This window comes from Filicampus tigris, chromosome 11 (genome assembly GCF_054856515.1).
Source record: "Filicampus tigris isolate MCC_2025a chromosome 11, RoL_Ftig_1.0, whole genome shotgun sequence".
Classification (NCBI taxonomy): Eukaryota; Metazoa; Chordata; class Actinopteri; order Syngnathiformes; family Syngnathidae; genus Filicampus; species Filicampus tigris.
The window spans coordinates 19892270-19905419 of record NC_141227.1 but is presented as its reverse complement, the minus strand read 5'-3'; the positions used below and the strand labels follow the sequence as shown (position 1 = coordinate 19905419).

General features: G+C 43.1%; 1 protein-coding gene across 1 annotated transcript in view; it reads left to right on the top strand.

The window, feature by feature from the left end:
* The window catches only part of adam12b (ADAM metallopeptidase domain 12b), a 63060-nt gene extending 50014 nt beyond the window's left edge, over window positions 1-13046 (top strand). Inside the window, exons 13-23 of the mRNA XM_086044364.1 lie at window positions 2108-2197; window positions 3137-3332; window positions 3423-3531; window positions 4646-4844; window positions 5026-5103; window positions 6419-6527; window positions 6785-6923; window positions 7840-7954; window positions 9112-9372; window positions 11685-11860; window positions 12146-13046. Coding sequence (XP_085900490.1) covers window positions 2108-2197; window positions 3137-3332; window positions 3423-3531; window positions 4646-4844; window positions 5026-5103; window positions 6419-6527; window positions 6785-6923; window positions 7840-7954; window positions 9112-9372; window positions 11685-11860; window positions 12146-12197 — 1524 coding nt within the window. The 3' untranslated portion in view covers window positions 12198-13046. The remainder of the gene's footprint in view (window positions 1-2107; window positions 2198-3136; window positions 3333-3422; window positions 3532-4645; window positions 4845-5025; window positions 5104-6418; window positions 6528-6784; window positions 6924-7839; window positions 7955-9111; window positions 9373-11684; window positions 11861-12145) is intronic.
* Window positions 13047-13150: the final 104 nt, after the last annotated feature.

Sequence of the window (13150 nt, the reverse complement as noted above, 5' to 3'; positions counted from 1 at the left end):
CTCTCAGGACGCCGACTCATGGACATGCTGTATGACAAAAGCTTCAGTGGATGATTGATCATTGCTGCGGTTTTTTTTTTTTTTTTTTTTTTTTTTGACACGAATGGTCCGGCCCCCCCCCTTAGAGCCCGGACCTCCCTCAAGGCTGAACAATTCTAATTTCGATCCGCACCTCCGAAGACACACGGCTGCTGGTCATTAGCATTCATGCATTATTCACTCAAGAAATGGAGTGTCCAGAAATGCCCTTGCGATTCTTGCTTTGCTCGCATAAGGTAGTCGGAATATTCGAAACACCTCCGATGACGTTCAGTGCTTGTTCACAGTAATCAAAGCATTCAGAAATTAGCATATGATGACTAGACAGTAACTCGTCTTGTGGTTTGTCCAGATATAGAATATTTTCAAACTCATTTTGATTATTTTTTATGGAATAAAAGTGTATTTAAATGTGTCAAATGATTTTTTTTTTATTTAAAATTGTACATTACAATTTTACGAGATCACAGCAATCACACTTTCTTTAATTGAAAAAAATTAAATTACCTGACTAAATCTAAGAATTTCTTGCTCTGACACCGATAACACAAAGCTTGGATTTATACTTTTGCATTCTTTGAATATGTTTGACTTCTTCGCATTTGTTCACGTACAGCCGTGATTCTCGGTGTGGTATCACTAGTGGTAGGCTCCCTCTAGTGGTATGCGAAATAATTACTTAATTAAACTGTTCCAACTCTGCATAATATTACAGTGGCTTAAACTGTTTTGTAAACCAGTACCATACTTTTATTTACGTACAATTTTAAAGTACAATACAATTCGTTTAATCATTTTGTTTTTAAATATTTATTTAAGTACAATTAAGTACAACTTTTTTTTTCTTATTTCCTGCAGTGTTTATGTTCAAATTGTGCATGATGTAAGAGTGGCTTTGACTATTAATATTAAATATTTTTTTTGTAGGAATAAAATCTGCCTCTTTTTGAGGAACATTTAGACCTACTGTGTTACTGTATTTTAATGTTAGTCATTTTGGTGGCACTCGGGGAGTTTTTGAGATGGTACACAGCGTATTAAATTGTTTTTTATACAAGTGCATTTAAATTCAAAGTACCGCTGTATTTCCTGTGTGAAAAATTGTCGACCTTCAGGTTGCGGTGTCATTTGTGCATAATGTCGCTGCCTGTTTGATGTGCAGGCGCACTCATACGAGGAGATGAAAGCCGCCTTTTGTGTCCTCTGTAAACAAAAAGGCTTCTGTCAGGGCCGAGAGATAAACAGTCCGTCTCCTTTTAGCTGTCAGACGCCAACGCTTCTCTCCGTTACCTCCGAGACCCACCAAACATCCGCACCGAGACCACTAAACCGAGTTAAATTCTTTCGCGTGATGGTGCAATGCGTGACTTACTCCGAGAAATAAAGCTGATGTGTTTTGGCATCTAATAAAAGATAAAAATCGCCCCGGGGTCTTTTGCTCGCCTCTCGGGTTCTCCTTGGAGGGCGGGGGGCTGCTCTTGTCACCGTGGAGATTCTTTTGCCTCAAAAAGTCCCGTCCACCATGGGCCAAGTCAGTTTATGTCACATCACATGTGAAGATCTCCAGAGGTCTGCACTTTCAATTTGGATCTTCTTCCAACCCCACCAGGGCTCCGCGAGTCCCAAATACGAAACATATGAGACCCTGATGTAGTTCTGTAAGATCCGATCCCGAGACAATGCCAGCTTTTCTCTTGATGTGACGGGAGGCGGTCCTCCAGAATGGAGATCAGGTCCACGTGCCGCTTAAGACGGCGATCCCAACCAGTTCCGCCTAAAGTCATATTTTGACGGAACAGCATTGACGCAAACGAGCTTGTTCCTGACAGTGGATATGAAAAGTCAACACAGGCCAGTTCAAAAGCCACTTTTTGTCATTTAAAGAAAAAACATGACAATGACGGCATTTAAATGCTTTTTCCGTTGCAAATACGTGTCGGTGGTATCACAAAACCTTCAGGCTTCAGGAAAAGCCTACTAGAACAGCCGGATTTTTGGGGGTGGACTGCTGAATATTGTCTCTTGAATGCAGTTTCTTTTAACGTGTCTTCCCGCTTCTTCCCCAAAGGAATGTTTGAACCCGTGCTGCAACGCCACAACGTGCACGTTGAAGGGAGACGCCGTGTGCGCCCACGGACAGTGCTGCGACGGCTGCCAGGTGACATCGAACGCTTCCACTCACTAGCTTGACTTTGACAAATGCTGCTGTCGAAAGCCGGCTGCACACACACAGATTTTTATCGTTTGCGGGTTTGGGCTCAGAATGGAAATTTCCACTCACCAAATTCAAGTAAAAAACTTGAAATCCAATTTCACTTAATAGGTCAGAATTTCTTTCGTTTTTTTATGACAAATAGTGTATCTTTTTTCCTCTATTTATGCTGGCGATGTATAGTGAGGGTGACTATTCACTCACCCATTTGCTGTTTTTATGCCAAAACCATAAAAATGTTGCCTTGTCTCCATCTTGTGGCATCTTCGTGTCAAGGAACTATGTTGAAGTGAGTTGAGGGGCTTCATTTAGACAAAAGCAGTGCTCGGTCGCCATCTTTTGACATCTTGGTGCCAAGGAACTATGTTGAAGTGAGTTGAGGAGATTAATTTATCCAAAAGTAGTGCTTTGCTGCCATCATGTGGCATTTACAGGCAATTTTCTAATGTAAATAAACACCAGTCTAAGACATTTGCCATGCACCAAAGTTATTCAAGTTAATGAAAACAACCCCCCAAAAATAATTTATGATTTTAAATATATTTATTTCAGTTTTGCTGTACAGCCTGCATAGAAGAAGGAAGGTCAAACAATCATTGAGACTTTGTTTACTTTATTACATGATACTTGGTGACCTGTTTGACTTGCACTCAACAAATACTCCATATATTAAAAAAAAAAAAAAAAACTCAAACTAATACTAAAACGAAGCATTTTCGAAAAAACAAACCAGCTCTAAAAACAAATTCAAACTACCTGAATGTATAAAATACATGTTCAAACACAACGCAAACTAACGCTAATGTAAACCCGAAGCCATCCCAAGTCTCACATCCAAAGCTCTCGTTTGATTTTTGTGGATTTTTTTTTTTTTTTTTTTTCCAGCTCAAACCGGCCGGCACCATGTGCCGCGAGTCCGGCAACTCGTGCGACCTTCCCGAATTCTGCACGGGCGCCGCCCCCCACTGCCCGGCCAACGTTTATCTCCACGACGGCCACGCCTGCCACGCCGTGGAGGGCTACTGCTACAACGGCATCTGCCAAACCCACGAGCAGCAGTGCATCACCCTCTGGGGTCCAGGTCACTTTGGTTTTTCTTTTCCGCTTTGTCGGCCCTTGAACGGCCTCCTTTGTGCCGGCTACGTTTGAACCCGTGCCGTCTTGTGCGCAGGAGCCAAGCCAGCGCCGGGGATCTGCTTTGAGCGAGTCAACTCGGCGGGGGATCCTTACGGGAACTGCGGGAAGGATTCCAAAGGCTCCTTTGCCAAATGCGATGCAAGGTGAGGCAACGGAGGCTTTAGGGCAAACCTCGTGCACAAGTTATTCATAGAGGAAGTTAATTGGGGGGGAAAAAAATAATAATACGGGAAGTTTGTGTTTCTAAAAATAAATACCACTATAGATACTCCCAAGCATGCAGTGTCTCTGATCTGTGGAGCTTAGTTAGGGACCTTCTTTGCTCCGTATTGTCGCTGTTATTTGAAACGCTGTTTTTAATGGTTAGGAGGAAACTGTTAACAATTAGCTCAATTGGCGTCATTAGCAGTTGTCATTATGTAGGCAATAGGCCTTCTTCCAACAAAAGCATCAATGATTCAGACAGCTCATTGAGTTTTCATGCATCATTTCATGCTTTTATTCTTGAATGAATTCTCTAATCAACTTCTCCTAATTGCCTTAATGAGTGTCAAAATTGTATTTTAAGAATGTATTAAGAATGTGTACCTAAGCATTTATCACTTTGATGTAGTAATAATGGTGCATTTTATTTTAAGCCCTTTTAACTCGTTCACTGGCAGGCATTTTCAGACCCTCTCTTACACTAATGTTTGAAAATTTAAAAAAAAAAATATATATAAATAAGTTCCTGGGATTGAACGGTCGGACTGTGAAAAGACAAATTCATCAATGGCGGTGAATGAGTTAATATCACTCAATGTCATTTTCCATTTAAAAAAAAAAAAAAAAAGTTTAAATATTATACCAAATAGAAATAATTAAATATGAAATACAGCAAAAACTAGCAAAATAAATGTAATCGTATTGAACAATAAATTATAATGATGTTTTACCGTTTATTTAGTTTTTGTCTGCTTTTTATAACACTTTAATGCCCTTATTTTTTCATTATTTTATCAACATATAATTATGATGTTCAGCAATAATAGTTCCCAGGTATGACTCACTTTTTTCTCCATTGTTACAACTGTGTAGCAAGTCCGCCTCACATTTCAGAGGTCGTGGGTTCGATCCCGGCGCCGTCCTCCCTGTGTGGAGTTTGCATGTTCTCTTTGAATTTTTTTATTCTGTGACTAACAGGCCGTTGTGTGTTTCCATACAGTTACATTTTTTCGATTTTTATTGTATGTGTTTTTTTGTTGTTGTTATGTCCAGGGATGCCAAGTGTGGTAAAATCCAGTGCCAGGGCGGCGCCAACCGGCCAGTGATCGGCACCAACGCCGTCTCCATTGAAACCAACATCCCGCTCCAAGAGGGCGGTCGCATCCTGTGTCGAGGGACGCACGTTTACCTTGGGGACGACATGCCCGATCCGGGTCTGGTTCTGGCTGGCACCAAGTGCGGGGACGGGAGGGTGAGCTATCATGTCCGTCTTACACTGCCCCCCACGTGGCCAAGGCGGCAACAGCTGCTGCTTTAACACACGCAACAGCGACTACAAACGCTTTCGCTGTGAATGATAAATGTGCATGTAGCAGTGGTTCACTGTAGTTATTGAACCTAACCGCTTCAATTTGCGTTCCTCCTTTTGGTAGGTGTGTCTGAATCGCCAGTGCCAGAACGTCAGCGTCTTCGGCGTGCACGAGTGCTCGGGAAAGTGCAACGGACGTGGGGTGAGTGCAAAGTAGCGGCCAACTCAATATTTAATGGGGCCGCAGCCTGTCTTACACTCTAATTGACTCTTGAGCAAGTTGTCCGTTTAATCACTGCAGTAAACTTGGCAAATTAAAAGCATGTTGACTGCACGTCCTCCTTTTGCTTGTTTGAATGTGTACGTCCAATTGATTACATTTAATAATATAATAAAACTCCATTGCTAACAACCCATGCTCGGAATGTAGCATCCCTGGCTAACACCTGCTAATCTAATGCGAGCTTAGTATTGCTAGCGCTGCTATTTTGTTGGAGCAGTCTCGCTGGCTATTCTTCCCGACAACACCCTTTCATAAAATGCAGTTGGTAACCTGCCAAAAAGTGCTAAGGCGGATCACTTTGTGCCTTTCACAACAATGTAAAAAAATAAATTAAAAAAAAAGAAGCTGAGTGAACACATGTCTGTAAGAAAAAACAAAAAAAAAGCGTGCAAATAGGAGTCCAGCCCTTGTAACCGAGAGGGGGCTTCCCATAGACCCGAGAGGATTCCCGAGTGAGCCGTCATTGTGATATTGGGAGGAGTGGCAGGGAGGTGACTGAGGGGGAGTTGCGCAGCTGCACACTGGATGGATGCTGGATGTTAGCGAGGTTAAGAGGCACAACAAGGGAGGCTTGATGAGCGACAGCTTGTTGTCATGACGGAGGGGAATGTTTCTCCAAAGCCAATCGAAGCACGCCTCCTCCTCCAGCCCATGTCAAGAGAACGCTAACAAGAAGGCTTCACGCTAACGTTAGCGTTGTTGCGCTAAGGCCAATTCAGAAGTTTGTGTGTGTGTGAAAAATGGAGGGAAATGTCGCGTTTTAGACCTGTCATGTGGTTAATATAGCTAAAAGATATTTTTGTTTTGGCTTGTTGAAGTTATTCAATTTTATTAACATGGTGGTATTTTGTCAAATGTTGAACCTTTAACACAAGAAAATGTGTATTTGAGAGAAGACTTTAGTCTAAAACCTTTTTGAGTTTTTGTTGACTAAAATTGGATCAAAACTATCATATAAACAAATGACAAAAATTGGACTAAAACTAAAGAGCGTTTTTTTTCGAAAAGACTTAAAACTATGATGCCCGAAACACCAACTGTTAACACAGCAAATTCAAACACTGAGATGGAGAGTTTAAAATCCATTTTGCTCTGACAAACTTTGTCATGATGTTTATTTATTTATTTTATTTCTTTATTTTTTTTATACAAGCCCCCCTGTACGTGATGAGTTTAAAGCACATGGGATAAAAGTATCAAATGTATTACTTTGACTGTATATCCACTGTTGCAGGTGTGCAACAACAAGAAGAACTGCCACTGCGAAGCACACCGGGCACCCCCGTTCTGCGAGGGCGGCGGCTTCGGCGGAAGCATCGACAGCGGGCCGACGAGACTGGCAGGTAGCCCCGCGCAATGATTTCATCGCTAAGCCACAGCTGTTATGTTTTACATCGCGCCCCTCGCCGTTGCACTCCGAAACGTCTTGGAATAACACAACTCCCAATTGGCCTCGGCAGTAAATCACCCCGCGCCGTCTTTCCAAAGAATATGACTCATTGTGAAACGACGGCTCGCTTTTAACACTCTCTGCGCGTGTTCTCCGGTGGCCGTGTGGACGCGTGTGCATTAACGTGCGTCTTGTGGTGTGCGGCTTCAGCCGACAGCGTGCTGGTCACCGTGGCCGTCCTGGTGGCCGCCAGCGGCCTGCTGCTGGCCAGCGGCCTCGTCTTCCTCAAGAGGAAGACGCTGCTGCGACTGCTCTTCACCCACAGGAAGAGCACTTTGGAGAAGCTCAGGTGAGCTCACAAAAACACATCACAGATAGTTTCGCTCTCGTGGTACCGGACTCCACAGTCGGCGCTTTGTTGCAGCAAAGTATATAGAAGTAGAACGAACATAGAACTCGTTTATATTGTCACATCTGTAATGATAATAATAATACTAGGCATGTAGCAAAAAACGAATACGTTTTGATTTATAAAAGAGTGCATCAAATCTAACTCAAATCAAATCGTTTCACTTTCACAAATATGTCGCGACGCGTAACAAATATTTTACTGGGGTGATGCACACCGCTAAATAATACACAAGCATTCGTCTATTCTCATATCTGGTTTCATTCTATTACATAAATGATTAGCCGGATGACACGATTGCCGTAAGTCATTTTTAACTTACTCTTGCCAAATCCCAAATGAAATACCAACGCATTTGCTAAAAATGGTGATTGGTAGTGTTACGTTAGTAATGCAAAATTGTTGTTAATTAAAAATTTCGCAGTTGTGTACACACAATTGAATTATTTTTTTTGTACAATTTTACGAATACAGCACAAGACTTTTCACTCATAACGTTGATTACCTATAATTTTATGAATAATTTTAAAATGTATTTGAAATATTTGATTTTACAATTTGTTCACATAAGACAATTAAGTATTTTTTTTTTTACAAAATGTTACATGTGCTAACTGCAATAAACATTTGAATTAATTATACTTTATGATTAAAACACACTGACAATATTTCTTTCAAGACTGAAATAATCTCATTCACAATTGTAACAGTGAGGCAAAAAAAAAAAAAAAAAAAAGAATGACACAATTATTACCTACTGTTGCTTTTAACATAAAAATGTTGTATTTCCCATAATAGAGGTGCACTCACACCAATATGTCGGTGATGCTTATAACCTTTTCATAACCTTTTCCAGATCCATCGAGGCCAAGAGGCCCACCAGCCCAGCCAGGACGCAGTTCCCGTGCAGACCATTACCGCAACGCAAACCTCCTCCCAAACCCTGTGGACTGGGAGCCAGCATTTACAAGGTGAGTCTTTCTTATCAGATCCATTTGGGAATGGGCCTTTTGTTGACAAGCTGACGAGGAGGCGTGTCGTCCATTCAGCCTCCCCTAAAAAGAAATATTAATGACGTTGACAGAGACACATTCCGTTAAGACGAGGTTCTACAAGCGTCTTTCGCGGCGAGCCAGCAGAGGTGACGAATGTTGGCGGCAGACAATGAAAATACGTTTTTGATAATGACGTGCAGAATTTGTTACGGACGGTTCTGGGATGTGTGCGTGTGCGTGCGTGTGTGAGCGCGGTTCAGTGGTGCATGCTGGAGCTAAACGGGGTTTTTTTTTAACGTCACCTCTAATGTTGTAAACTTTGATGACACGCACTCGTTCACACAAGTGGATTTTGTATGTACTCCACTTCATGATGTCATCGTCGATCATTTAACTTTTGAAGGCAAGCATGAGGTGAGGGGGGAGGGTGGAAATGAGATGTTTGGTTTCCAGGATAGGTAGAGCTTGACGTCCTCCGCGAAGCAATTCAAGCGAATACTGAATTTTCGGAAAAGAGGGTGCGGGAGTGTTGATAATAAAGAGCAGGGGCCCCAGGAGAGAGCTCTGAGGAATGCCTGTAGTGACTGGAGAGCTGTCGGATGTAAGGGACTTCAGGTGCCTGCAGTCTGGTTTCTGCTTCTGCTTGGAGAACCAACAATTATTCATCTGTGCTTTAGATTTATAGCAATTTCAATTCCACAATACAAAGGAATCAGGATCTCTAGTTTCAAAATGTGACTTTTCAAATAGAAAAATAGAATAGAAAATAAAACTGAAACATGAAACGAGTCAAGAGGTAAGGGTGGAAATGAAATGTTTGGTTTGCAGGATAAGTAAAGCTTGGTGTCATTCGCAAAGGAATTAAAGTGAATATTGAATTCATGGGAAATGAGGCCGACGAAGATCAGGGGCCCTGGGACGGAGCCCTGGGGAACACCTGTAGTGAGTTGGGAGATGTCGGATGTGAAGGACTTTGGCTGCCTGCAGTCTGTGCTCAGCGGCGATTAATCATCTGTGCTTTCGATTTACAGCAATTTCCATCCCAAACACAAAAAAACAAGTATCTCTCGTTTCAAAATATGGCGCGTCCATCACAAAACGGACGTTTTTTTTTTTTTTCCCCTTCCGCCTAGCCGTCCCTGCTGAGTGCCGAGCCTCTGCTCCCGCCGCACAAGTTCCACTCGCACAGCCTGCGCCGCCTGCCGCTCTACCAGCCGCTGCACATCAGCCAGCCCATGCCCGTGTCGCTCAGCGTGGGCCAGCCCGCGCTGCCTCCCCTGCCCACCCGACTCCGGCTGCCGCCTGCCGACCATCGTGCCAATGCTCTGTCGCCGCCCGCCGTCACGCCTTTCCTCAGCCTGCCCCGCCAGCCCGCATCCTACCGACTGGGCCAGGTATGTCGACAACAATATCCATGTGCTATTTTTCAACAGGGCAGTCGGCTATTGTTGCTTAGCATGCAGCTAATGCCCCCGCGTGTGGGAAAGGAGAGCTAGAGTCGCCGTTCGAATGCCGGTAAAAATTGTAAAACGCAGCGGTGGGACGCGAGGAGTTCCCAAGATGCGCCGCATCGAGGCGCGTGGATTAAATGCGCATTTAAGCCGTCTAAAGGTGGCTGTCTGCCTCCCGAAAAGGGCCGCCGTGTCAAAACAAGGCGGCGGTAGCAGATTGGTCACGTTCTAATCAAGCGGAGGGACGACGTGTCACACATCGTATAAGAGATTCAATCAAAAGGGCAGCGGGGGCGAGCCGAGGGGCAACCCTCGAAGGGAAATGTGTTTAGCCGCTTATTGTGAGACGTGACGCCGCCTCTGTCACTGCTAATATTTGTGATTGGGAAAGGCTTCTTTGAAGGCCAATCACGTCTTTGTGCAGAACAGTCATTGCCTTTGCAGCACATTCTGTCAGCGTTATAGCAACGTATTGCATCAACACTGAAACGAGAGAGAAAAAGTTCTGCCTACTTTATTTTCCGGACTTTAGATCTCTCCATGTCTCAAATGGACATTCCCCATTGAAATGAAAAGAAATGCCATTAATCTCTTTCAGCCTCCCAGAAACAGCAACACATTTTGGTGTTTTTAATACAAAAAAGGCCCTCGGTGATATTGTCGTTCTTAAAAACAGACACTCACGAAATCAATAAATACAATGAAAAAATGTAAACCTGTTTTTTTTTTGCCACATTTTTGGCTTCAATTCAATGGACATTGTGCTTCTCCTTCTGGTACGCAGTATGATACAATCACGGCAGGATTTTTCCTGGTTCAAATTGAGGCAGAGGTGGTCCTGATTCCTGATCATGCGCCATGACACGCACTTATTCTGTCTACTTTTACAGCGAACATACTTTAAAGCATAAGTTAAGTAGCAAAATGCACTTGTTTTTAGCCATCTCTGGGGGGCGGCCATTTTGTCTTCTGTCGACTGAAAATGACATCACAACTGCTCACAACGACCAATCACAGCTGACCTATTTCTCTGAACCTGAGCCGTGATTGCTCGTCGTGAGTAGTTGTGATGTCATTTTCAGTCGACAGAAGACAAAATGGCCGCCCCCGGAGATGGCTAAAAACGAGTGGATTGACACTTATTGCACAAACGCAATATTTATCAGAATGCCCTGTTTCAACAAGTGGGCTTTCATAAAACATATTCTTGAAAAAAATATGTTTGCGTTGACTTCCGCTTTAAGTTAAGAGCTCCAATAAGAAGACTATCATGTGAAAGTATTCATTTATTAAATCTAGAGCCACAGTTTTTAAAGTTTCTTAAAGAGTCTCGATCAGCACTCCGCTCTCCGGGGACCCGCGTCGTCAACACGGTCTCTCTTGTTCCTGGCTGCTAAATCACATCACGATGAGAATTCTTCATTCACGTTTTCTTGTTGAAGACACTTTTTTTTTTTTTTTTTTGACACCTCTGCGTCGCAGACTCCATTCTGCCGCTTGCTTTGTGGCTTTTCATCCGCCACGCAGGTGAGTGAAGAGCAGCCCTCTGGGAAGTGTCACCTCCTCGCCAACATTCGCCCATTGTGTCCAAAAGGCTGCACTATTTGTCACGTTTTCGACACAGCTCGTACGTCTTGATCACGTCGCCCGGGCCCGGGCGCCAGCTTTCACCCTGATTTAAGACCACCAACACCACCGCTCCAAACTTTCAGGGGCTTTGTGGGTGCTCATTTGCATATTGCTTTTCCACTAGTACACGCTTTCAAATAGAATGAAAGACACGTTAAGATTGTTTTTTATGTTGTTACCAAGTTATTATCCGTGGTGATTAAAAAAAAAAAGACTGAGCTGTTGCCAGAGCCATGTCGATTTGTAGTTAAATACAGTAACCCCCAATATTAGGCAAATACAAAAACTCTTAAGATTTTTTTTTTTTTTCTAATTGTCCATTATTAGCTGAAAAACTCACCTATTCACTGTTTGTGCTATCTGGTGGCAAATTGGTTGCCTGTCTTATTATCATGAATAGACCTATGAAAAGACACATCAAGTCAGCCATTTTGGTTCAAAGCAGCCACTTCAGGGTCAAGCGAACTTGGTCTGCGTTTGTCCGATTGCTCCCAAATGTGAACGCCACATACTTGACAGATGGACTTAATTGCAATGAATTTTCGTTTTGGTCATTGTGTGCGCGACGCGGAATTGTTCGGACTCACCATAAAACGGCAAACTTGTAACTTCTCGGTCGTCCGCAGGACTTTGACAAGCCCAGTCCTCCCCAGAAGCCGCTTCCCGCCGACCCGCTGGGCCGAAGCGCTCGCCTGGGTCACGGCGCCTCCGCGTTGGGCCTTCACATCCCCGGAAGAGCACCGCTGCCCATCCCCATCCCCACCGTGCCCAAACCACCACCTGCCATCCCGTTACCCATCAGGTCGGTCCGGACTTCGTCATTAAATATCTAGTTCAGGTTATTAATTTTTTTCCATTGGTTCTTGAACTTGCCTACTTTTTTTTTTAGTTAACTCATTCAAAGCCATTGACGTATTTACTCGTCTTCTCACAGTCCAGACATTCAATCCCAGGAATGTATTTATATATTTTTCAAATTTGTTCTAACGTTAGGGTAAAAAAGGGTTTGAAAATGTCTGGCAGTGAATGAGTTCAAAAAAAACAAAAAACAAAAAAACGAATGAAAATTTTGTGTTGTTGGTTTCAGACCTGCACCAGTGTTGCCCTACAGACCACCAAAGAGCCCCAGAGACTGCTGAGCATCTCCCAGGTGGAGGGAGTCTCTCTCTCTTTCTCTTTCTCTTTCTTTTATTTGCACTAATTCATCACCAACGCTCAGCTGGACTGGTCGCTATGCCTACAGTGGACGCCCAATATGTAAAAAAAGCGGCGCAATGGCTGTGTGTGACGTGTTTTTGGACATTTAGAAGGAAAAAAAAAAATGCTGACGTCACATCGCCGGTGGTGCTTTCCCACTTAAAGGTGCTCTATCTTGTCCTCGCTCAGGTACCAATGGACTATTTATTATTTTATTTGTGCGCACTCTTCCGCACTAGGAAGATTGGATGTTTATGTAGGAGGTGTTTTATACATTTAGGAAGCAAAATGTGTGTGTTTTATTACCTCAGATGCAAGGACAAAAGGGAACAAAGTCCGTTTGTCCATCTTAAATGAGCAAAATCAGTTTCGTCTGTGTTAATTCGATTTTAAAAAAAAAAAAGAGAGAATTCATTGACTAATTGGATAAAAATGAAGACATTTGAAATGATCTACCACACATGTGATGCTGTTGTCACAAAGTAACGTATACATAATGACACTAATTATTTTGAAGTTGACAGCCAAGCGTGATGATGTCATTTGAATTTTTTTGTCATGTGTGTCCAGCAAAATGTTGTTGGGGTTTTTTTTGTCTCCACAGCATCGTGTTTTGAATTGGATGTATTTCTTCCTTGTCCTCAGTTTTGCTTTTTCCTACAGTGTTCAGTGACGCGTGCGAGTAGGAAAAGTCACAGCACGCAATTCATGTTCAACTTTGTCTTTTTGCCGTTTGTACATCCTAAGTGTGTGTTTTTGCATAAAGGCAAACAAAAGCCATGTAAGAGCCACTGGATGCGTGTATGGCTTCTGTTTTGGGCATTTTGAAGTCAATGCAGTGTGTGTGCGTCACCCTATTACCGGTACAAGTCCCACGGCCAAGAAGCCCTTCATA